Source organism: Phalaenopsis equestris, unplaced genomic scaffold (assembly GCF_001263595.1).
Source record: "Phalaenopsis equestris unplaced genomic scaffold, ASM126359v1 Scaffold000598, whole genome shotgun sequence".
NCBI classification, from domain to species: domain Eukaryota; kingdom Viridiplantae; phylum Streptophyta; class Magnoliopsida; order Asparagales; family Orchidaceae; genus Phalaenopsis; species Phalaenopsis equestris.
The window spans coordinates 418,295-445,567 of NW_018165038.1; the positions used below are offsets into that span (position 1 = coordinate 418,295).

The 27,273-nt window shown below is 36.6% G+C and overlaps 2 protein-coding genes across 2 annotated transcripts in view; both read right to left on the bottom strand.

The window, feature by feature from the left end:
* Positions 1-13,571, bottom strand: LOC110029620 (mitochondrial outer membrane protein porin 6; the record flags this gene model as incomplete). The annotated part of the gene is given in 7 exon segments (XM_020731990.1): positions 1-352; positions 3,784-3,992; positions 5,246-5,332; positions 6,225-6,335; positions 8,399-8,466; positions 12,685-12,762; positions 13,435-13,571. Coding segments are annotated over 6 exon segments (831 nt in total). The 5' UTR covers positions 12,734-12,762; positions 13,435-13,571.
* Positions 13,572-14,820: 1,249 nt separating this feature from the next.
* Positions 14,821-27,273, bottom strand: part of LOC110029602 (transcription factor-like protein DPB) — a 37,880-nt gene continuing 25,427 nt past the window's right edge. The window contains exon 9 of the mRNA XM_020731959.1: positions 14,821-15,375. Coding sequence (XP_020587618.1) covers positions 15,117-15,375 — 259 coding nt within the window. The 3' untranslated portion in view covers positions 14,821-15,116. The remainder of the gene's footprint in view (positions 15,376-27,273) is intronic.

The following is a 27,273-nucleotide window of genomic DNA, read 5'->3' on the forward strand; positions in this document are numbered from 1 at the left end:
AAAAAAATCTCATTGCTTCCAATAAAAGAGATTAGGGTGATAAAATTAAGGTTTGAGAGCCAAAACAAGACCTAACCTGGAAGGTGAAATTACAGATTTGGGATCATACTCGGCTGAAATAGTTACCAGAGATTTGGGCCTCCATTCATGCTGACAGAGAACTGAAACCTTGCCATTATTGCTGAGTTTGGCTTTGAGAAGGGTGAGAGGATCCACAGCATGACAAGTTCCAATTGTGAAGCTGTTCTCTGAGGTTTTCAGTCTGTGGAACATTTCAGCAGCAACTGCTGATCTGTTGAGAGGATCAAGGAAATGAATATAGGATGCCCTCACAGTTTCTCCCTTGTCAGCCCTGGAGAGAAAGAGGGATAGATGATGGATGATTAACAAATAGGAGATGATATTATAAGAGTTTTGGAGGATTTACATAAATACCGCATAATTTACATATATTTAAATATCTTTTAAGTTCATAATCGCTCAAAGCATTCATATCACATCACAAATGCTATCAGTTTTTAAAATATGCATTTTTCATAAATAGGTAAAGTGGCAAAGTTTTGAGTGGTATGTGTTGTTATGAGGTTTTGAAATAGATTTATTGAAATGCGGAGCAAGGTACAAAGACTCCTGTGATGAGTTTATTAAATTAACGGCAATTACTTGCATAGGATTTAAAACACTACTGTTCACAATTTACTTCACTGAAATGTTAAAATTGATGATAAAATCTCGATTCATATTTTTCAAATTTATTGAGGGGGTCGGTTTGAAGCAGGTGCAGCTTATCAATAATCTGTTGATAAATAGCTGATCCGGATAAGCTGGCTAACTCTTTGGTTCGTGTATTTGAAAAACAGCTGATTTGCAGCTATTTTTGGATAAATGATAATATTGTCCATGTGCAATAGTATTGTTTGCAATAGAACTGTCACATCTAAAAACTGATCTCTTATGGGGCAAGAATATTTCAAAAGACTTTAAAATGCATGCTGGACATATTCATATAGCAACAAATTTCTTACACCCTCCCAACACTAGCTCAACACTCATAAAAATCTTTTTTCTAATTTTTCAAAAACTTCTTTCCTGAATGTAAGAAGAAAGCTACTTACATCAATATCTCCCTAAACCATGCATTATAAGGTCCTATTGCTCATCCATTTTTCCATTTACCAATTGATTATAGTACCAAATATGTAAGGAATTGAGTGAAATTTATGTAAATATTGCTTCGTAATATGCTCCTCAAGCTAAAATATGCAGAAAATTTAAAATCATAAGCAAAGAGTTCCCCGATTTAAAAAACAATTCTCCCTACGAGTTCGCAATTTTCCCCGCGTAACGGGTACCGTGCTCCCTTTGAATGAAGGTTTTCGAAAAAAAAAAGCTTCCCAATTGCCCTAATATTCTACCTGTAGGAAAACATGAAACTCTAATTTTAAAAGAATTCTCTAAACGAGTTTCACAATTGTCCCTGCATAATGGGTACTAGGTTTTCGAAAAGCTTCCCAAATGCCCACCTTTATACCTTTCAGAGCCCCGACGGCATCAACGACAGTGACAACGGTAAAAACACAAAAAAAAAAATTTTTGTTATTACAATACACAGCAATAAATAAAATCAAATGAACAGTAAGCATGAATAAAAAAAAATGCTCGGGTAGGGCAAAGTTAATCAGGATGGCCTGCAATTTTAGATTTGGCTCGAATTGGCGTGAGGTGCCTATAGCTTCTCTGTTTTCATAAACAAGCAAAGTTTTGCTTAGGGCAGAAGGAGATGGATAAAAGAATTTTGTGTGTTGTTAGGGTCTGAGTGAGCAGAGGAGGGCGACGACTTCAGGCGAGAGTCGAGCGGCTCAGTTTTGCGAGGAGCAACAGAGGCTTTGACGAGCTAGGGCAAAGCAGATGTGGGCATCAATCATGTGTGGTTGGGGTGCTCGACAGTGGGCATCAATCGCAGCAGATCGTCTGGCTTTTGGAGCGGAAAGAAGAAAGAATCGAGCAAAGGAGAAGTTCAAATGGAGCGACCTTACGTGCGGTTTAGGGCAGGAAGTGGATTGCTTGAAGGTTAGAGACGACACTGTGCACGGGAAAGAGGAGTGTGACCCTCTGAGATTGGGAAAAAGCAGGCTTGAGAATTTCAAAATTCGTCTGCCGTGCGTGAGGCAAACGGCACAGGAGAAAACCGGCTTCTATTGCATGTGATTCCTAAAAGAAGATTGTTTTTTTTCTGTGGGGGAGGAAGGTTGGTCGCTATACATGAAGGAGCGCAGAAGCGAGTGTGGGGTGCAGGCTTCAGGTTAGGGCATAAACGATCAGGTACGGTGGAGGTAATTAATCGTGGCTTGCATGGATGCAGCAATTAGTGCGGGAGAGGCTGAGTGGTGAAGTGCGACACAAAGCAGTGAACAAGGACGGATGAAGAACTTCAACGTAGAGGAATATGCGTGGATTTTAATCCGCAGAGGACGAAGTAGAGAACAATAGGGACGAACAAAGCAGGAACGACGAACAAGAGGGAAGACATGGAACGAGACAATGTGATGAGGGTTGCGAGCTCTCGTTCATCTGCTTGAAACTGAAGAGGAGAGCGGGGGAACAGTTATCTCCTTTTGGCAGGCTCCCACAGGCCTGAATAAATCAATTTTTAAGTTAATTAATTTAATTTTAATTAATATAAATTTCTTCTTTTTTTTCATTTTTTAAGGTCAATAGAAAGACACTATTGCACATGCTTTGTGTCATAAATTTTTATTGAAATATAAAGCTCTTCTCCTATTTACTTTTTTGATTTGAAATTCACATGGCTTCCCCTAATGTTGTAGTCTGTTGTAATGGCTTAAATAAATCATTGTTCATATTTCTTGTGTAAACTAATGTAGACTCTTTGGTATATTATTGTTCCTGTTAACTTACCAGGGTATGAGAAGGATTAAACCAATAAAATAGTAGAACCAGTCAAAACAATATGTTCACCAAACAGTATTAACTTTTTCAAATTTGCAATAAAATTAGAAAATCATAAAACAGAGGTTTGCACAAAAACACATTGATAATAGTCAAATTCAACAGCAATATTTTTTAATAAAGAGCAAGTAAAACAATACAATAAATCATATGCATGGTTGCAAGCTCCCTAAGGAAAAATTTCAAAGGCAGTCCCAACAACCCTTTCTGCTTAGGAAAGTCAAAGGTGAGAAAACCTTGGTCAAGCTCTCCTCTGGAACAATATCCAAGTTATCATCAATTCATCATAAATAATGGTACAAGAACATGGATTAACTATTACTGTGTCTTCAGTGTGATGAACATAATAAAGGGAAATTTACATACATACTGAAAAATTACTTACATGCCGGAAAATTTACATACATATCACAAAATTCTAATGTATTTGCATATCGAACACCCAATCTTTTATATTTACACTTATTGGCGACATAAACTTTTGAATGAAAAATTGAATTTCACTTTTAAAAAAATAGTAATGGTGGTAATTTTTTGTGTTGTTAAATATTTGAGTGGTATTCACATAAATATGAATTTTTAGGTGTTAGATTGATATGTAAATACATAAGAATTGTGTGGTAAGTATGCAAACTCCTCTGAAAAAAAATTAAAAACAAGCATTGATTCAAAACAAATAATATGATAAATGAACTTCAAAATGAAACGATACCCAGGACTTCAAATATAAGATTCTCTTAAAAAAAAATAACATACAACATGAACAAGAATATAAATAACCAGTAAGCAAATAACAGAGACACGATCACTTACAACATGAGTGCAGCAGAAAAGTCGCGCTGGTTAAAACTAATCCCTGCATTGTATTTTGTAAATGTTGCAGAAGTGCTATCAAATCCAACCTCAGTGCCAACAACAAATTCCTTGGAACCAATCGCCGCAGCAAGCTCCAAAACTGGGTTGGTATTCATGCCAATGCTTGAATCAATGGCAACATGATCACCTAAGTACTGGACATCAAGCTGCCACACAATAACAAAGTTTATGACAAAAAACAAATGATCTAATAGCGGAAAAAGAATATTGATTCCAAAATTAAAGCTCAAGTTAACTAAAACATTTTAGGGGCATTTACAGACATACCAATTCATACATATTTACATATCCAACATCTAAACTTTGATTTCTTACACTTATACCCCCCAAATCTTTATATCACATCAAAAATATCACCCCTTTAACTTTTAGAAAGTGAAATACACAATTTCATGCATAGGTAAGGTGCTATGTATGTAAAAGTTGACGTTTAGATGTTAAAAATGTAAATATATGAGAATTAAGTAGTATGTGTGTAAATCTTCCAACATTTTAAAGAATTAATAACCATTTTAATATTGGAAACATGCAAAAAGAGTTAGTCTCAAATATTCACATGAACTAAGCAATATACCAAATTGCTCAAACAGCAGGTACAAATATTTGAGAAATAACAAACAAAATATAACTTTCTACCACAAATAATATGATCTAAATCTCATCAAACAAAAAGGTAAAATATATTTTGTAGAAGGCTATTTCATTTTTTAAATGGGAATAAAAGGTGGCAACAACTATAATTACGAATAGCGTGCAAGTGGTAAGGTCAAAAAATTACAGGAATTTTAAAAACATATCAAACATTAGAAATAAATACATTATGAAAATGAAGAATAAATACGGATGAAATGCATCAGTAACGCTGTATATCCATAAATTGCCCGTGTATGAAAAGTATCTACAATCACAGCAAAACAAATTCGGAAGTTCATAATCACTATTAGAGAATTAACAAACAAAAGATTACATTGTACTACAAATAATATGATCTAAATCTCATCAAATAAAAAAAAAGTAAAGTATATTTCGTAGAAGGCTATTTCATTTGTTAAATGGGATTAAGAGGTGGCAACAGCCATAATTGCGGATAGCGTGGGTTAGATAAGGTCAAAATATTACAGGATTTTTAAAAACATATCAAACATTAGAAATAGATAAAATATGAAAAAAAATAATAATTACAAATGAAACACATCAGCAATGCAGAAAAGCCGTAAACTGTTCGTGTATGAAAAGTATCTAAAATCATAGAAAAATAAATTCTGAAGTTCATAAATCAATGTCTCAACATTAAAACATGATTAATTTCAAATACATCAGGCAAGCTTGAAAGCAAAAATCATGAGAAATGAATCAGAGTGAAATGAAATTATTTCACCAATGTAACATATATACTTGCCTTCCCAGACTTCTGATCAGGAATTTTGAAACTGAATGCCGTCTTCGCCCCAGATATAATCTCATTCACTGTAACTGTAGTTGATACCTAACAACAGTTATTTTTGATATAAGTTGACAAGAGAACCATGACTAAATGGTAAAATGCACATGGAAGTAAGGCTGTCAAAAAAACTCGTTGTTCGTGACGTTCTCTCGTTGTTCGTGACGTTCTTTAAGTAAACGAGCCGAACACGAACAAGTTTTTAAAGCTCGAATTATAAACGAACCGAACACGAACAACTCTTCGTTCGCTCGTATTCAGCTTGTTTTGGCTCGAAATAAAAAAAAAATTATTAAATTGTTTATATAATAATATATTATATATATTTATGTCAAAGTTTAAGTCATAATAGCTTATGTGGTAATGTGGTTAGTGCTTTTATATATATATATATATATATAATTTTAACGAGCCAATTTCGAGTCGAGCACGAGCCGAAAACGAATATGAATATTTAAATCGAACTGAACACGATCACACTGTTCACGAGCCAATTTCAAACACGAGCTATTTCGAACGAGCCGAACACGAGCCAAGCCCGAGCTCGCTCAAGCTCGGCTCGTTTACAACCCTGCGTGGAAGTAAACCTTAACATACTATAAGAATGACGCATTTACATGCATACCAACCAATTCCTATGTATTTACATATCTAACACCTAAACTCTACTTTTTAAATTTATACCATCCAAATCTTTCATATGACATTACAAATACCACTATTTCAAGTTTGAAAAAGTTAAAAACACTTTTCAATTCATAGGTAAGGTGGCATTAACGTAAAAATTCAAGCTTAGGTGTAAGATATGAAAATACATAGGAATCAAGTGGTATGTATGTAAATCTTCCAAAAAGAATTCATAATACGTCAAGAACGAAAGGATTGAAAACATAAACAACAAAGAAAATGTTAAGATTGCAGTAACTAATCCACTTACGTTGGAATTGGTATCCACCTTCACATCGACAGTCGTTTTACCATTTTTGTAATTTGTACTGATATCACCAACAAATACTTCATCCACCTTTACACCAGTTGCAGTTATGCCCTGAGATATGTGGGAAGATATTTTAGCAGCTACCAGTTTGAAAACATCACATTGCTGTAATTTACAAGGATGCAAAATATCGGAGAAAAAGAAGTAGAGGCCAACTAGGATATATTGTTCCAACCAATGCATTTCAATAAAATCAGTGGGACAAATGGCACCTTCAGTTTAATACTCAACAAAGAACAAGCATAAATTAATTTTACTTTTCACATTTACACCACCAAAATATTTCATATCACAGCAAAAAAACCACTATTTAACTTCTAAAAATCATAAGAATTGAGCGGTATGCAAGTAAATCTTCCTAAAAAAATTTCATTTCTTTAAATATCATTGCTTTGTTTGTAATTGTATCATCGTATATGCATGAAAAAAAAATGTTCAGACTCATTCACATTGAAAATAGGTACGAAAAAAAAAAATCACTAGTAAAGATGGATAAATCTCCAAATCCTCAGATGGATGACTAGCCTACATAATAAGAGTCGCACATCTACCCATTTCATGATTTATAACAGAATGCGAGTAAACCAAAATGATGAACATTCATCTTGACTGCCATAAAAATTCAAGTCATAATTTTATTCCTCTAAAAGGGTTAAGAATTTAATAATAATAATAATAATAATAATAATAATAATAATAGAAAAATAAATAAACTAGCACGGGAATTCATACAATCCAGTTGGCATAAACAGGCTCTTTTGATAATTTTCCAGGCAATCTGCTCAATTTTAAAGAAGCTAGATCTCTCTCAAAATATAAAACCAAATATCCCTTGAACTAAAATGTTTGTTTATTCTTTGCATTCATAATTCATATTTCATAATTCACCATATTAAAATGGGTTTCAAACACTTGAGCAGCTCAGTGGTTTAAGGGATAGAAAAAATTGATAGAAATAGCAGAATACTCAAACCATAGAGATCTTCCACTTTAGATAAATACAGGAATCACCATCAAAATCATCAGAATTAGCATGAAGCTCCACAGGTTTGTCAGATTGTCAAGAGTTTGAAGAGAAGGTAGACACGTCATTTGTAAAAGGAAGGGAGGATACAAAACAAAAATCTTATCTTGGTTCAAATAAAATGTTTCAACTAGTAATAAAGGCTTCAACCATTGAAGTAGAAGATGATATAAAAGCAGAAATATTTCAAGCACAATGTGATTCATTTGAAAATTATAATGGAGTGCTGTAAAGACTTTCACTTCTTTAAGCATTGAAAAAGAAAACTGTTCATCAACTTATTGCTAATTAATAAAATTTTTTCATCTGTAAAATAAATACCTAAAATAAGGCTAAACGATACAGTTTGAAATGCTTCTCATGACTTTCTTTCATAAAATAAGATTATAAAACAAACCTAATCGAGTAAATGAATCAACATAACTGCTTCAGAATAGAGAAAGACAAGTAGAATAAAATAGAACTGAATTAGCTGAATTTTCATCCTTGAAAGTATCTTATGTTAGTGAATAAATTTTATCAAAACACGGTAACGAATTTTATTAGCATGAGTTTCTTATTTAGGCTTCGACTATCAAATGATTAAAAAATAAATAAATATAAGTGAATATTTAAGTGAATGCCAATACAAGCATTTCATCTGCTTCTGCTAAATTAAATGCAAGAAGAAAAAACATTGAATTATCAAAATATTCATTAAGAATGTAAAATATAAAAATAAATATTCACCAAAAAAGTTTCTAAAATCCAGTAACTCCGTGAACCAATTTTTGCATCCAAAATAAAAAACTCAAACTCTACCAAATCAGGGGATTTCAAACCTTAAACTGTCAAACTAGTGCTTTAAACACATATTTTGATAGCATCACAAAAGTATTACAAAAAATAAATAATAAAAATAGGCATTTTATTTTAAAATTACAAATGTTGTCCACATGGAACTTACACAACACACTCATACAATGAAAAACTAGTTATGCAGCCATAATAACTAGTCAACAGCGGCTAGTTAAAATAAATTATTGCCAGTATAAAATATAAATCAAAACATACTTAACCTTAAAAAATAAGTTGCAGTTTAGAATATTACCAATCCGGCGCTACTTATTGTTGCCAATGAGAACTTGTGATTAAAATTATAATCCTTCGTCAAAAGATCTGCAAGGAGAAATAGACAATGTTTCAAAATGTGAATTATTGTGATTAACATAAATTAATTTTGTCTCAATTGAATAGGAATAATATAAGAAAAAATACTAAAATCCGGAAGCAATATTTCAGTTTGAGTGAAGAGACTTCCATCTATAGGCTATAAAATTTCTAGCAATCAAGAATAGCTTCACAAAATCTGGACTTTAAAATCTATCATATTTTAGGACTCGGATAAATCATACTGCATTGAGTGTTTAGACTGAACATGTATCAAGAACAATTATCAATAAAATATATAGTAAATTCCATGACATGCAGGATTAGGAGACAAACTAACAAATCAAGGTAAAAAATATAACAGACGTAGTAGTAACTTTATAAAGGTAGATTGGAACAATAAATATTAAAGCAAAAAATAACAATTAAAGCCCTAGAGCCTAAATTCAATGATGTGAATGCCATGTTACGAGCCACATTTTCAAATAAAATGCAAAATATAATAAATTTAATCACAAGTTCTCATTGTAACTGTAAGGAGAAATAGACAATGTTTCAAAATGTGAATTATTGTGATTAACATAAATTAATTTTATCTCAATTGAATAGGAATAATATAAGAAAAAATACTAAAATCCGGAAGCAATATTTCAGTTTGAGTGAAGAGACTTCCATCTATAGGCTATAAAATTTCTAGCAATCAAGAATAGCTTCACAAAATCTGGACTTTAAAATCTATCATATTTTAGGACTCGGATAAATCATACTGCATTGAGTGTTTAGACTGAACATGTATCAAGAACAATTATCAATAAAATATATAGTAAATTCCATGACATGCAGGATTAGGAGACAAACTAACAAATCAAGGTAAAAAATATAACAGACGTAGTAGTAACTTTATAAAGGTAGATTGGAACAATAAATATTAAAGCAAAAAATAACAATTAAAGCCCTAGAGCCTAAATTCAATGATGTGCATGCCATGTTACGAGCCACATTTTCAAATAAAATGCAAAATATAATAAATTTAAAATAAGCCAAAGCTAAAGCATATTTTTCATAGCTCAAATAAAAACTTGATTCAAACCAAAATGCTAAATCATTCACATGAAGATCATATGAAACAAATGGAAATTGTCAAATGCACACAAAAAGTTATTTATTAATTTAGTTATGCTCATTATCTTGTTTTGTAAAATGCTCATTTTTAATAAATTATAACACGCACACCCACGCACACACACAACCATACAAAATAGATGATATGAGTAACAATAATTGGATATTGTCCTGCATGATGAAAGAAGGAAATAAATCCAAAAAAAGTGTGTCAACTGTGTGTGGCGACTTTATTCCCAAGGTACAATCCTCAACCAAACAAAATTGATCCAAAATTATCTCATATGCCGAAATTATGATACAAGAATTAAATTTGTCCATGATGAATCATTTCAGATCAATTTTGTCTAGTCAAGGGAATAAATTGGATAAATGCGATGCTCTTGGACTAAATTTATCATGTACAAATAGCCGGGAGATAATTTTGGAGTTTAGCCCAAAAGAATTAAGCATCTTGGATCAATTATAAAAAAGAACAGGGAAACATATGAGTATATACCTTCTAGAGTTAAGAATAGGGCTTAGAGATGGTAAAGAAAATGCTTAAAGATAAATTTTATAAAACAATAATTAAGTTGTTAAAGATATAAATTATAGAGACATTATACTAGAATAAAAATTAGAGTGACACATATTAAAGTTATAATGTTTGAAATAAATTTAGAAGGTTTGGGCATGTGCAACAAATAGAAATAAATAACCTCATTAGAAGTGATAAATTTAGTATAAGTTTAGTGCAGAAGGTTAGAAAAGAAAAGGTGAGCCCAATATCAAAAAAAAAAACAAAAAAGTTGTTTTAAATTATTTGTGAAAAATAAGTGTGATATCTCTAACAACTATCGATGAAAACAAATAAAAAAAAAGGACTCATAAAGTCAACTACACAGAGTTTGGATAAGGTCAATGGTGATCATGATGATCGAGCACATACAGAGATACTAGAAAGAAAAAGGTGTTCCTATTTGAATGAATCATCTTGAACAGCATCATACATTAGGGTTTTTTCTCGCTCACTTTAGCATCTAAGGCTATTAAGATGCAAAAATGTTATTAAATATGATATATATATATATATATATAACACATCATATCTTAAAAGTCAATGAAGGAAAAGGGTATGCATCCAAATACACAAATATGACTTATTACAACAGTCATACACAAAATTCAAAAAATTGTTTGAGTATCACTCAAAGGTCCTCGACTTGAAGCACATAAAAAAAAGAATCGAGGCTTACACCTCATTTCCACCAGTGAGGCTTATGCCTTTTTTTTGGTTGAGACATAGGCCTCAAGGCATTATGCTTCAAGGGGGTTGAGACAACACCGCAATGAAGTTGGATAAAAGAATTATTATATTACATTATATTATATTATATTATATTATACTATATTATATTATATTACATCATACTTATATACCTAATATAAACCTACTACAACAGCTAAATATTAAGATTGTGAAGAATATAATCAAAGTTGAGAGAATGAGTGATCTTCTTCGTATGAGTGCAAGAGACGAAAGAGGAAAATCAAGAGCCTTTGTTTAGGCAAAAGAGCAAGAGATCTTCGAGAATTTTACGCTTTATTCTTCATTTTATGAGCTTTTCATTTTTCCATTTTGATGCTTACGCTAGCTTCACCAAGGCAAAATGTCTTAGCTAATAATTTCATCTTTTAAATCTTTTTCAAATTCAATTCAAAGAAAAACATTTATAAAAATCGAGGATGTAATATGCTCTAAAAGCAAGAGGTAATAATAAAATATATATATATATATATATATAATATTAGTAATGGCATACGATATAAATATAATTGGAACAAGAATATGGCATACTTGTTTTCATATATTATACAAACCTAACAGCATAATCCATATGTTGGAAATTGATTATACGATAGATCATTGATATATAAAAAAAAAATGCTAAAGGGGATCGTAGATGACAAAGAGATCAAGGACAACTATTAGATGGTTGATAGGATCATAAATAATGGAACGTCAAAAATGATTTCTATGATTTAAATACATAGACATAAATGTACAGTGAAAAATTGCTAAATGTTGTTAAGTGAATAATCAAACTAGCGGAGGTCTAAAGAAACAAATAGAGATAATGTGAAGCAAACAAGCTTTTGTTGATGGCCACTAATGGCTAGTAGCTAGGAATATAACAATGGACTTGACTAAGAATTTAACTTAATCATAAAAAAATCATATAAATGATATTAGCATGGTTCAAAAAAATGTGCATCTCAATTATACAAAGATTATAATGATCCTATCCTTTGCAGCATTTTTTCTTCAGTAAAGAGATGGAGGGTGCTCGATTTCACATATCTAAAAAATTTTACACAAGCATCTTTAGTTTTTGTGAATTTCAAGCAAGGACAAAAACCTATATGTGTGCTACCTACATTATTATTAAACTTCGAATAGAGCATCCATAAGGGGGCTCGAATCAAATAATCAAGTATTTAAAACCATATATACAGTGATTCTCATTTCAATTTCGCATATTTAAATCTTTTATTTTGCAGCACAAAAACAGCTCAATGTTCTAGAAAATAAAATTTGAACTTCACATTTCATTGTAAAACACCAAAAAAAATGAACCATCTATGGTAAAATTATTCCAAATGTAAAATAATGCAACTCATCGTATTAAGAGTTCACGACTCCTCACTAAAAGTAAGTGGAATTTACATACATAGCACACAATTCTTTATGTATTTACATATCTCACATATAAAATTCATATTTCCACACAGAGCACTCAAATCTTTAATATGACATCAAAAATAGCAATGTTGCCTTTTTTCTTAAAATAAAATAGACCTTTTCATGCATATGTTTAAAGCACCTAAGTGCTATGTATGTAAATTGGAAAGTTTAGGTGTGAGATATGTAAATACATAGCAATTGTGTACTACGTATGTAAATTTCCCTAATAATTGAATGCACACAAGTACGATGAATTTACATGTGATATGCCTATTTTGATTTAGAAAGCACCAGAAATGGTTCACTAAATCCAATTACATCTACTTAAGGATCGGCTGATAACCACAACAAAAGATCTAACAAATATGAGAACCTGCCTCTTGCTTTTTTTCCAATATCAGAGAATGGAGCTGGAGCACTGCCCATCTCTACATAAAATATGAATAGCTTCCTGACTGCAAAAACCAAGCATGATATTAGGAAAAATACCTCTACAGTTATACAAGATTAACCGAAACTGCTGAAGGCGATTGCAAATAATAAATATTTGAAACAAAAACCTTAAGTAAAAACATTCACAGATTATACAATTCAGAATATTGCCTATGCTTTAAAAATCCGGGGCAGATTGTCCTCAGTTCCACAAATTCAAGTTTAAGCACAAAAACAAAAAGCAGCAGCCTCTACAATACGAAAAAATATTAAAAAATATTACCTCACGAAAAAATATTACCTCAGGAGTACTGATGCATCATCAGTACTCCTGAGGTAATATTTTTTCCCACAATACAGACAGAGGATTCAATTCTATAGATAGTCAAACAGCTCAAAACCATCTTCTAACTTCTCATTTAACGAACAACTTCCAGGAATATATGCTGAAGAACTACAGCAAACCATCAGCGTTGATCAATGCCTGAAGTCAGCACATAAGAAAAACCGATAACCAGATTGAACTCCTTCGATAAAACAAGAATCATATCAGCTTATAACAAATTCGACACAAACAAATTGACTCAACTCCGTTACTGAACGAATCCAGGAATAGAGAAACGGTTTGAAATTTGATTTGTTAACGGACTCGCCCGACGAAATCCCAGAAAGAGAGATAGAGAGAGAGCGCATACGTTGGCCAGTAGAGGAGGCTCGGGTAGGAGCGACGTCCCGAGCCGGCCGCAAAAACCCTAGCGTGCTGTAGCGCGAGGGTTTTTCATTTCTGCGGCGCGGAGGAGAGCAGCGCGTTTTATTTTCCTTGTGTTCTTTGCTCTACTTAAAACACAGGCTTGTGGATCATCTACGAATATGGGCCGGGTATTTGGCAAAGGACTTTTTCCATAAATACCACCCATTTTTAATGTATTTACATATCTGTCATTTAAATCTTATCTTTTAAATTTATAACAACCAAAACTTTGATATCATAACAAAAATACTGTCTTTTAACTTATAAATTCATTTTTTGGCTCTTATAATTCATCAAATAGTAAGTTAAGTTCTGAGAATAACATGATCGAAATTTGTGGTCAAATTATACAATTAAATGAAAAGAAAATGTAAAAAATTAAATAAATAAAAGGTTACACATAATTTTATTTTAATTTTTATAACACCATATTCAGCATGAGAAAACATTACATCAGGACTCTTAACGTAATTTGCATTCGGAGCCAATGGTGGGACGTCATGTGTCAAGTAAGTCTCACAACAATACACTAGGATTGACCAATATTAAAAACGGTAAAGCTCATTTGACGCTATTGACCAATATTAAAAACGGTAAAGCTCATTTGACACGTGACGCTCCACCATTAGACTCCAAATATATCCGGAGTCCTTATGTAGCATCTTTTATGTTCAGCACATTGGTTGTAAAGATGGCAATAAATATGAAAGTATCGATTAAATTATTGTCCACCGAGGAGGCCATTATATGCCAAAAATCAACAAAGCCTAATAATTTGGTTTAAATGGATAAATGAATATACGAACTAAGCAAAATTGTAAGATGACTTTTATGTCAACATTATAATAAATATTCTACTAAAACATGACTTTAAGCACTTACATTTAAGTTAACCAAAGCATCATAATTTTCTTTTTATGCAATTCACACGACAAAACTTTAATATTACATAGCACATATTTTTGATATATTTAGATATCTCACACCTAAAATTTCATTTTTACACATATAGCCATCAAATCTTTAATATCACACCAAAGGGTTATACATATAAATATGAAAGTTTAGGCACGAGATATATCAAATGCATAAGAATTATGTGTTAGGCATGTAAGCTTCCCTATTAAAAGTAATTGCACATGCATCCAAAATTTTACATTTGAATAAATTTTACTTATTTTTATTTTAACCTCATAGCTAGCTCGTATATAGTTGACTTACTGGAGGGTAATATTGTAATATGAGGATTATAATGTAGTAATTATGAAGAGAAGTGGCTCCCTCAAGAAATGAAGAAGAACATTTAAATAAGGAGAGCTTCAATCCCATATTCCTGACATCATCAAATTGGTCAGCAGACAATTAGAAATCCATCACCTTAAAATGTTATCACAAAGTAGAGCCAACTTATAGAATAAAAAAGAGGGAAAAAGATGATACAAACAATTACATCAAAGCAACTATCCAGAAACTGATGCTCGGTAAAGAGTTTAGAACCAATAATAGAAGTTCTACAAGGAAACAGCAACTATCCATTACACCTAGCTGCTGCTGCTGCTGCTGCTGCTGCCTGGCTATACATGAGGAAAAAATAATTGAGATACAGATGACAAGAAGGGCAGGAAACTACTGATTATGGTGTTCATGTTTCACTCGAGCTTTTAAAATTCCAGGAATGGGCGGCGAAGCGGGCAATTTACTCCTCGGGCTCGGCCATTGGAGCAGAGGTGGCTGCTGAGTTTGATGTACGCCCTGGTTGCTCGAGCACTCGCCGCCGTTCAAGGTGGGTTCGTGTGTGCCGCCGCCGCCGCCATCCTGCTGTTCTCTTTCGCAGAATCTCATTGCCTTCAACACATAAGTGTCGTCGTGCAGTTCAAAGGGTGTGCTGTACGATTAAGTTATAGATGACACAAGAAATCTGATTAGAACAGGGTAAAAAAAAATGAACCAAAGTGCTGTCTGTAAATAAGAAAGTTTAGGTGTGAGATATGTAAATACAGAAGAATTGTTTGCTCAAATGGCTTCAAGTAGAATGTTTTTCAGAAACAAAAAAAGTAATGTTTTTCAGAAACAAAAAAAGGCATTGGTGATGGATGTGATCTCAAAGTAGTAAGTAATTCAGATCGATGGAAAGTAGCTGGTTCTTAATGAATTGAAGAAGTCTTAAACAAGGACTCAAAATGATTCTACAAATTCCTGAACTAAAAAGGGGTTGGAAAAATTGTACCAGGAAGTGACATAGGGCTCGCGGACACGGGGCTCCATGGGTAACTGAAGTGAACGGCTCAGCAGGGAGTCTGCCGCCCAAGCTATGGAGCGGGACTCCGCCCTCCCCTTCCCCCTTCCTTTTTACTCCTACCTCCCCTATTTCCATTTTTTTTTTCCCGTTCTTATTCTCCTCCTTACTATTCTATTACTAATCCCCATTATGTGTGTGTGTGTTGTTTGCTTAGGTTAGGGGAGTTTTTGATTGTTTCTGAGTTCAGAATTCTGCCTCCTCAGGCGTTTACACTTTCTGAGGGCTGTAACCAACGAGTATAAACTGCTTCAGCTATAACTCATCCAAGGTGGTAACTATCTCCATTGTTCCTTCGCCTTCCTGCTGTCACCAATTACCTCCTCGGTCGTTACCTACTACCAGCCCCCTTGGTCGCCACCACTCCGGCCACATCCCGCACCTCAACATTGCTGCTTCCTTCTGGGCATCTTACGCTCCTTCTGGGCAGCTGCCACCATTGCTGCTTCCTCCAGGCCCCTTCCGGCAGCTCGCCAGCCACTTCCAGTGCCAATTCTGCTGCCGCCATCGACCTCCAGCGCCTCCCAGTTGTCGCCGGCTCCTTCATGCACTTCCCAGCAAGCCGCGACCTTTCCTGCACTCTCCAGCACGCCTCGAGTCACCTCCAGCACCCACCAGCAGCTCACGAGCACCTACAACTTCAATCTAGGCACCTTCCGGCAGCCACCCGCACTTAATGACCCTCCAAAGTCGCAGCCCCAGCTGCCCTGCTCCTTCTAACAGCCACTCACACGTGCTGCTCCATCCGCTTACAACCACGGGTCGCACCCACCTCACAGCCGATATCCTCGGATATTCTTCTTAGGTCATAGTCGGATCTTGCTAGTCTTGTTTTCATTGATTGTTACAGTTTTGATTGTACCACTAGTTGTGTGTTCAATAATATTTGTCTCCAACGTCGTGGGATCAGCTAACTCCGCTATCATTTGGTATCAAAGCTAGACTAACCCTGATGTTATCCTAAGGTTCCCTAGAGTCCGTCGTTTTCTTTTTCTTTTTTTTGTTTCCCTTTCTTTCTTTTTTGTTCTTTTCTTTTTCTTTTTCTTTTTTTCATTTTTTCTTCCTTCATAGAACCCAAACCTTCAACCATGCTCCCGAGAAGATACCTACCGGACCCCACCTGAGAAGAAATACAACGGAAGATCCACCGTCTGCAACAAAGATTATAGCAAAGATGGGTAATGGGAACCAAGTAGAGAATACCCTCGACCGCGACATTGAGTCAAAGAGGAGACAGATGAAGATTTTAATATGTTCTACAGAGAAGAAATCATCTACAAAGAATACCGACTATTTAGCTTCAAAATTCAATATCATAAGAGGTTGAGACAAGAGCCCGCATATAGGAGACACGGAGGCATTGACATCAAAGTGGATCTGGCAGAATTTGAGGCAAACATGGATCCGGATGACTATGTAGACCGTCTACAATCGAAGGAGCGAATCTACGAATATAATGCACGCTAGAGATTAAAGGGGTAGAATTGACTACCATCAAGTTGAAAAAGAGCATCTTCCTGCGGTGAGAGGACTTGCAAAGATAGAGGAAAAGAAGAGGTTGTCATACAATTTCCAAGTGGGAGAAGATGAGGAAAGAACTACAAAATAAATATCTACCACCTCATTGTCACCAAGTCATGTTTATGAGACTTCATCACTTGCAGCAATGAGATCTTTCAGTGGAGGAATTCACAATGCATTTCGATCAGTGGAGGCTATAGCTACAGCGAACTGAGAAATAACAGGCAGGATCAGAGTGGGAAGAAACAGGAGAAAAGTTGCACTTCTAATACAATACCAACCAGGAAGGCTAAGATCACATAGCCTCCAACTATCTCACGAGCCGAGTAATCATATTCACAGATCAGGGTGCCATCAATGGGGTGGACAAGGAATCAGAGGATAGCTTGGAGGAGGAGCTTCAGCTCTTGGGGGGGTGGGAGGGACCCGGGGGAATTGCTAGTTATACGGAGGGTTTTGCAAGTCAAAGCCGCAACGAGATCAATTCTGATTGAGACAACATCATTTGCACTAAGTGCAAAGTAAAGGGCAAGGTTTACAATTTAATCAACGACAGTGGGAGTTGTGAAACTCTGGTGTCGACACTGATGGTGAGAAATTAAGATTGACGACACATAAACATCCTCAGTCCTATTCCCTAACCTGATTGAAGAAAGGAAACGAGATATACGTGGATCTGTGCCTAGTAGAATTCTCCATTGGGAGTCTGCTACAGGAATAAGTATATGTGATGTTGTTCCAATGGATGCATGCCACAGTATGTTGGGTAGGCATTGGCAGTTCAACCGCAAGACTCATCACGTAAACTTCAAAAACATTTATTCATTTAAGAATAATGAAAAACGTGTTGTATTATTATATGTTAGTTCCATGGGCCACCTTCCTGCATTCAATTCGAGATGCCCCAGCGGCGTTGGCATTAGTCCTTCTAGAAGAAGCTAAAGAGGAGAGTGAGATACTAGCGCTACTACAGCCACTGCTACAAGATTTCTAGGATGTGATGACCGACAACCTTTGAGCGGGATTACTACTGCTTAGAGACATTCAACACGCCATAGATCTCATACCAGGATTAGTGTTGTCAAATTGACGAGCCTACAGAAAGTGACCTACAGAGTACGAGGAGTTACAGCGACAGGCGTGAGATCTCATTGTAAGGGGGCTAACCAATTCCGTGTTGTTCCTTTCTTGATGGTACTCAAGAAGGAAGAGTTATGGCGGATGTGCATTGACAGAAAGGACATCAACAAAATTACCATCAAGTACTGGTTTCTCATATCCCGCCCGGATGGTCTCTTGGACTCGTTACATGGAGCCACCCTTTTCTACAAGAAAGAATTACACAGCGGGTAACATCAGATACAGATGAAACAGGGAGACAAGTGGAAGACCACTTTTAAGACATGAGATGGTCTATACAAGTGGACATTTATGCCTTTCGGTTTGTCAAATGCACTCAACACTTTTATGAGGTTGATGAATCGGGTATTCAAAAATCACATTGAAAAATTTGTGGTGGTGTACTTCGAAAGGAGAAACACTTACAACATCTGTGGGTGGTATTAAAGGTATTGCGAGCAAAGCAACTCCATGCCAATCCAAAGAAGTGTCACTTCATGACAAACCAGCCTTGCATTATGAGTTATATTGTGTATAGTGCAGACATTCAGATGAATCCTACAAAGATTCATGTCACTGTCAGCTGGACCGCACCGCAGTCGTTCACCGAGCTGAGGCAGTTTCTGGGGCTAGACTCATACAGAATATTCATCAGAAACTTCAGCACTCTCACAGCCTCTAACAAAGCTTTTAAAAGAAAAGGAGTTTACTTGGATAGCTACAGCTCAGACCAACTTCAACACATTGAAGGAGAATGTGACTCAAGCATCAGTTCTAACACTATCAAATTTCAACTAGTTGTCTGAGGTAAAGTGTGATGCATCTGGCGTGGGCTTAGGAGAAGTACTGAGTCAAGCAAGCCACCCCATTGCTTTTTTTTAGTTAAAAGTTGAATGACCCCCGGAGGAAAAACTCGACCTATGACAACGAGTTTTATGTCATTGTTGGAGCCCTTGAGCACTGAAACCATTACTTGATGACAAGCGAGTTCACATTGTTCATGGATCACGAAGACTAGTTCGCCACTTGGGTGGAATTCTTAGCATCATTCTAGTTCGTGCTTAAGCATAAGGCCAGGAGCCAGAACAGAGTAACAGATGCACTGAGTCGTCGTCACCTGTTGATCACGTCGATGCAAACTCAATTTGTGAGCTTCGATATTGTAAATAGCTTATACGAAACAGACAGAGACTTTGAGGAGATCTAGGAGCAATGTCAGAAGAAGCATGCTAAGCAGTACTACAGAGTCGATGGGTACTTGTTCTATCCGACTAAGTTGTGTATTCCTAGATGCTAATTGAAAGAGGCAATTATTCAAAAGAGCCACAATGGAGGACTAACTGGACATTTTGGCAGGGATAAAAATCTTGCAGCGGTGAGAGAGCACTTCTTTTGGCCCCGGTGGCAAAAGCTAGGGGCCAGAATGCCAGGTTGTACATCCCCTTACCAATATCAGAGCTACCATTTGTGGATGTTAGCATGAACTTCGCGGTGAGACTTCCAAGGACACAGTGGAATAAGAATTCAATCATGGTCATCTTGGATCAATTCTTAAAGATGGCACATTTCATACCATGTCTCGCATATCGCTGAATTTTATTTTAGAGATAGGATACCCAAGCCTATCACATCATGCAGGAATGTCAAGTCTCTGAGTCACTTGTGGAGGACTCTGTAGGAAAAATTAGACATTAAATTTTAATTTGGCTCAGCAACGCACCTTCAAACCGACGACCAAATGGAGGTAGTAAACAAGAGCCTTGAGAATCTTCTGAGATGCTTCGTGACAAAAACCATCAAACAATGGGATCAAATTCCATCTCAAGCCTAGTTTGCACACAACCGATCCGTGAGTCAGACTACGGGTCAAACTCGATTTGAGATTGTCTACAGGCGCAATAAGCCCACACCTCTTGAGTTGGTACCACTCATGTCGATATCACAGATTATTTTAAGGAACAGGTTCACGAGATTCAGAAGCTCTACAAAGAGGTCGGAAAAGAAATCACTAAGCAGAACCGTAAATATCAGGCACGTGCAAATAAAACCAGGAAGATAGCGACATTTCAGGTAGGAGACCTAGTGTGGATTCCACTAAAGAAGAAGAGATTTCCAATAGCAGCATTCAGGAAACTCAAGCCTAGAGCAGATGGGCCTTTCAAGATATTTCAGAAGCTGAATAGCAAAGCCTATCAAATCAACCTACCAGGAGATTATAGTGTTTCTGCCACGTTCAATGTCACAGGCCTAACTCAATGCTATGAGGATCCAAATGTTTTGACAGATGAAGTCGAAGCTCTCCCAACCCCGAAAGACTGACACAGGACTCTTGCACATGAGGCTCCATGGGTGGTTGAACTGAACCGTACAACAGGGAGGCTAGAACGGTCGCCCAAGCTATGGATTGGGACTGACCACCCCCCTTCCCCCTTCCTTCAATGATCCCAACCTATTCTATTTCCTATCCTTCTATATTTCTTTCCTATTCTTCTCATTGTCTGTAAGTCTATTTATGACAACACACATATATATATATATATACACACACACATACATATAAAGAGAGAGAGAGAGTTGTCCGATCAGTTGGTCAGACATCTGCTTGTTAGTTGTAAGTCCCTTCTGGTCTGGAGTTCGATTCCCCCCGAGTGTAGGGCGTAGTACTCGAATTCTTTGGAGCATGAGAGATGGTCGGTGTGTGCGCGCGCACATTTACTTAGGTTAAGGAACTTTTTTATTGTTTTTGAGTTCGGAATTCCGTGCATTTTCCACTTCTGAAGGTCGTATCTGATGAAGAGAAGGTGTTCTGACTGTAAATCGTCCGAGGTTATGACGATCTCCACTGTTCCTTCGACTTTGTACTGCCACTGGTTACCTCCAACATGATTACATGCAGCTAGCCCCCATTCACAAGTGGCCACCACTTCGGCTACATTCGCACCTCAGCCTCCAGCTGCTATACTTCTTACAGCAGCTCCCCAGCCATCTTCAGCCCCTTCCAGGCAACTACCAACACTGCTGCTCCCTTAGGCTCCCATTCAGCAGCCCGCTAGCCACTTCCAACACTAGTTCTGCTGTCGCCAACCACCTCCAGCATCTCCCAATTGCCACTGACTTCTTCCTGCACTTCCCAGCACGTCTCTGACCTTTCTTGGACCCTCCAACAGGCCGCTAGTCACCTCCAACACCCTCTAGCAGCCGTCAGCACCTGTAGCTCCACCATGAATACCTTCCAGTAGCCACTCGCACTTGTTGCCCCTCCAACGTCGCAGCTCCTGCTTCCCTGCATATTCTCACAACCACCCGCACCTATTGTTCCCTCCGCTTATAGCCACCGACCGCACACACCTCACCGTTGACATCCACAAATATTCTTCTTAGGTCATAGCCTTGTTTTCATTGATTGTTAGTCTTCATTGTAAATCTAATTGTTTGCTTAATAATATTTGCTTCCGTCATTGTGGATTGAGTTAACCCCAGTATCAGGGAGAAATGAATCGAAAACTTCGTCATAAGGAGGATGTTCAACGTCGTACTTAAATTTTTATAATTGGGTATAAGCATAAAAAATAGAGAGCAATTTTTTTTTTATTAATGATAAAAAAATAATACCAAAATAAATAAAAATTACTTAATTTAAAAGGTTTTGGGCTTTAAATCTTATGCCATTAAAAATTGTCCAGGCATTCACCTTCCATATGTTATATAATTTGGTTTGCTACAAGAATTTAAGTTTAATAATCGCTTGTAATAGGGGTTGGCTTGCTAAACTGGCCAACTGGATCATCAGGGACTCGACCTAGCCTCCTATTGGACCGCTCGACATTTCAAGGGGCTAGAACTACCACCCCCTTTCCCCCCATCCTTATATTATTCATTTTGCTCTATATAGGTGTTGATTTAGTGTTTTAGGGTTCAGTTTTGTGTTTCCTGATTTCAAAGTCCTGCCACCAGTGCCTCATCCCTTGTTAGGGTTGTATCCAAGGACAAATGATGCTCCGGCTATATCTTGCTCTGAGGTGGTGATTCCCTCTCCCTAATCCTTCACACAACCCCCTCCCATGCTCAATTTTAGTCGTTGTATTCTCGCACCCTTCTTATTGTGTCACCTCAAACACCACATGCACCTTCCTTGCTTGTCATATGTCCTACCCTAACGTCCTGCCAAGCCGCTCCAAGCCTGTCGTCCCCTCAAGTCCCTGCACCTACACTTATTGTCGTGAACCCTTCCTGCTCGCCCACCAGCTCCTGCCAACTACTATCACACCCCCACTTGCTAACATACTACCTTCGAGCTACCTTCCTAGTTGTCGTATCCATCCTACCCCACACTTGCTGCTGACATAGCCTCTCTAACCCTACCCACAACTGTTGTACAACCGAGTTCATCACATTCGCCCTCGCCCTATAGTCTGTTTGTAGTTCTCATTTTATTTCCTATTTTATGAATCCTTATTGTGTTTCTTTTTATATCCAAAAATAATAATCATATTTGCTTATTTTTGGGTTACTCTCATATCATTTGGTGTCAAAGTTAGTATAACCTTAGTGCTATCCTTAGATTTCCTAGCATCTGCCTTACCCTTCCACAAAATATTGCTCTTTTATACCCTCAAACACACCTTCCAAGTCAAAACTCTAATCATGCCACCACAGAGATACATGTTGAAACCTACCCAAGAAGAGTTCATAGGGAGGTCCATCAGCATCAACAGAGGCATGTGAAAATTGATGATGGAACTCGGGAAGAGATTACCCTCGATCGTGATCTAGAGTCGAAGGAGAGATAGGGACAACGATTTGAATCCGTTCCATAGGAAAAACATTAGTGATGAGAAATATCGACAACGCAACTTCAAAAAACAATTTCAGAAGAGGCCGAGAGAGCATCTTGCACATGGAGGACACGGGAATTTTGGGATCAAAATGGATCTACCAGAGCTTGATGGAGGTATGCATCCGGATGAGTTTATTGACTAGCTCCAATCTGTTGAGCTATTCTTCGAATATAAAAAGGTGTCAAAGAATAAGCGGGTGAAATTAGCAACCATCAACTTGAAAAAGAGCATCTCTTTATGGTGTGAAAATTTATAGAGATAGGAAAAAATAAAGCAGTGATAAGATTACCACCAAGTAGGCAAAGATGAAGAAAGCAATACAGGGGAAATACCTGCCACCTCATTACTGCCAGGACATATTTACGAGGCTTCACCACCTGCAGTGGAGAGACCTTTCAACTGAGAAGTTCACAGCACATTTCAACCAATTGCATATGAAGTGTGAACTGGTCGAGCCATTAGAACACTATAGCCCGATACCTAAAGAGTCTTAAGCCCGATATTATCAATGTTGTGTAATTACAGCCATACTGGTCGTTGGGAGTAGGGCTGTGAATTTAGCTCGAAGATCGTTAATCGCTCGAAAATTGATTCAAAGTTGGCTCGAGTCGAGATCGGATCAAAATAAACAAGCCAAGTCATAAGCCAATTTTTTTTATCGAATTTCTTTCGAGCCAATCCCAACTCGACACAAAATCAGATCGTTAACAGCTCTGATGACGTTAGGGCTATGAATTTAGCAAATAAAGCTCAAAGGTCATTAATCATTCGAAAATTGATTCGAGTTTTTTTGCTTAGATTGAAATCTAGTCGAAATAAACGAGACAAGCTATAAGCCAAAATTTTGGATCGAATTATTTTTTAGCTAATTTTGAGCCAAACCCAGCTCGGCTCGAAATCAGATCGTTAACAACCCTAGCTATGGATGTTAAAAATTTAGTCTTGAAGATGGAAATGCAGCAAAAACTGAGCAGATAATGATCTTCATTCAAGCAGCAGCCCTCAGCTAGGTAGTCACCTACAACTACTGTGACCAACAAAAGTACCCCAGGAGGTGTTAGCAAAATAGGACAAGGAAGTGACAAGTCAAATCAAAGTAAAAAGAAGCCAAAAAAAAAAAACACTTCCAGTACAGTACCTGTCAGAAGGTGTTTCAGGTGTCACAACTACAGACATGTAGCCTTCAACAATCCCACGAATCGAGTTCACATTCATAAATCAGAACATCGTCGAGGTGGAGGACAAGGTGTTCGGGAATAGTCCCGAGAAAAAACCTCAGCTCAAGTATAAAGAGGAAGAGTTGTTAGTCATACGAAAAGTTCTACAGTCAGAACCAGAGCGAGATCAATCATAGTTGACACAGTATCTTTCACACCAAGTGTACGGCAAATGCAAATTTTGCAGTTTGATCATTAACAGTAGAAGTTGCAAAAATGTGGTGTGTTCATGCTAATGGTGAAGAAATTGGGATTCGCCATGCAGAAGCATCCCCAATCCTATACTCTCACCTGGTTGAAATAGGGAAATGAGATATGTGTGGATCAACAATGCTTGATCAAATTTTCAATTGAGGAACAGTTGTAGAAACAAGTGTGGTCTAATGTGGTTCGAATGGACGCATGACATATTCTATTTGGGAGACCTTGGCAATTCGACAACAAAACTCCGCCAGATGGCTTCAAGAATATGTACTCTTTTAAAAAGGATGGAAACACTTTGTGTTGTTACTCGTTAAAGATGCGAGAGATGTAGGCGACAAAAGATGTGTTAGTCCAAAGGGCCACCTTCATGCAATCAAATCGGGATGCTCCAATGGCATCGGCATTAGTCCTACTAGCGGGAACAGAGGAAAGTGAGGTGGCAACACCACTACAACCACTACTCTAAGGCCCCGTTTGGGGCAGCTTATTGGGAGCGGCGGTGTTTTGAAAACGCCGCCTCCATGTTTGTTAATTGCGTTCGCACCGGCATTAGCCTCCCGTACTGCGTCTGCGTTGGTTAATTCCTTTATGTCGTTCGACGCTGTCCGAGCTCCGCGTCCTGCATTATCCATCCGCGTTGCCCTAGGAATTCCGGAGGTGCCCTTCGATCTCCCTTGCCTCCTCCCTCGCTGGTTTCCTTTCTGGTTCGTTGCCCTAGAGGAGATCGAACCTTCTTCCTTTCCATTTTTTTTTCCTGATCATCAGGTATCCTTTCGATTACCCTAACTGCGAGCATTGGAATGTTTTCTTTACTCTGATCTTCTTTCTGAGCAGTGTTGATGCGGGAAATGAGATTTTTATTTTTTTCAGGAGAAATATGATGACATAAAGGGTTTTTAGGTATTGCCCAGTTTAGATCTATGGCATTAGTTATTTTGAGGTACCTGTGGCTTCTGACAATTTCTCTGATTTTTGGGTTTTAAGTCTGTTGAGATATGTTTCATTTTCTATGCCCCGATATTTTGGCATTTTAACTGGTTGTTGGATTTGGGTTGCTAACTGTGATCTTGGAAACCTTCCTTTTCGCTGATCCTTTTTCTGAGATGTGTAGATACAAGAACCGTTTTTTTTTTTAATTGTGTCTGAAATATGAGTCCATGAAAGTTTTTATGCTATAGGCCAATTGAGATATGTGGCATTCGTTGTTTGATGGGAGGTAGCGGCTCTGGTTTTGGGCATCTGTTTAGTGGCATGATATTGTGGCATTTTTTCTGATTTTGACTCTGTTTGTTTGATGGGAGGTATAGGCTCCGGTCCTAAGTAAATTGATGAAGTTATATAATTGTTTAGTTGTTGTTTGTGTAGTGAAAAATTTGTAGGAATTTCTGTTATACAGTAATTTGAAATAACCAATTGTTGATTTGGTTGTACAATGAAGATTATGGCTTGGTTCATGAAAATACATTACGAAATTGTCTGTTCTTCTATGAAAGCATACTAGCGTGTAATTTTAATGTTTCAAACATATATCTAACTCGTCGTTGAGAGGATTCCATACTTTTATCTTGTGTTTTATGCTAAGAATGGCAATGTTTATTGGGTTTAAAGTTCATATGCATATGCTTATACAAGATAATGCAATGTTTGTTTTTATATGAGGCAATGGTTATATCATTGTGGAGTTACCTGTTTTTGGTTTAGGGTTCATATCCATATGCGAGGTTTTGTTTTTCATATTATTAGATGCAAGAATGGTATTTTCATATTCAGTTTGATTCACCTTCACTCAAAATCGTGTTTTCTGCAATTGAATTTTTTTGGGATCAATTATAACTTTGATGCCTATATCGAGAGGTATTAAATTGGTGCTAAAGGCTTTCACCAATAATTGGAAGCTGTATTGGTTCTTAGCAAACCTGCGAACTAAGAATGGATTTTTTGATTTGTTCAAATGCCTGCTTTATGGGTTCTTAGGCCTGCTATATACGTTCAAATGTCTGTTTTATGTGTTCTTATGCCTGCTTTAAGGATTTTCCGTATTGTTCAAACGCGAACTGAGAAAGGATTTATGGGTTCTTATGTCTGCTTTTGGTATATTGTTCAAATGCAGGATCAGAAAAGAGTGATATGCCGTTCGGTTTTTAGCAAATATTAAAAGAGATGAAGAATGAAAACATGTTCGATTTTTATTTGTTAGTTGAGAAATTTTTATTATCATTAAAGGAAGAAATGAGAGTTGTATTGTTCTCCTTTTATAGTTATGCAACAGTATACAATTGCATAATACAATATTTTCAATGTCTTACTGTGGATGTAGGTCATTCATTTTTTTTTTTTTTTTTTCTGAGCAAATAGCTAAACTGTTGTTTGTTTTGGTGGCAAATCCTTTGAAAGTTGAGTTAATGTGATTATTTGGAGACTGTTGTTGTTGTTGGCTTGAGTTGTTGTTGGCCTGAGATTCAAAATGATGAGCACTGTGAATGTGCTGGTGCAATTATTTCTTCAACAATTCTACTGAAATTCAAACTTAAAAAGTTTTTATTGTCACTTGTTGCCTATAGTTACATCATGTCTTAAGTGGTTGAAAG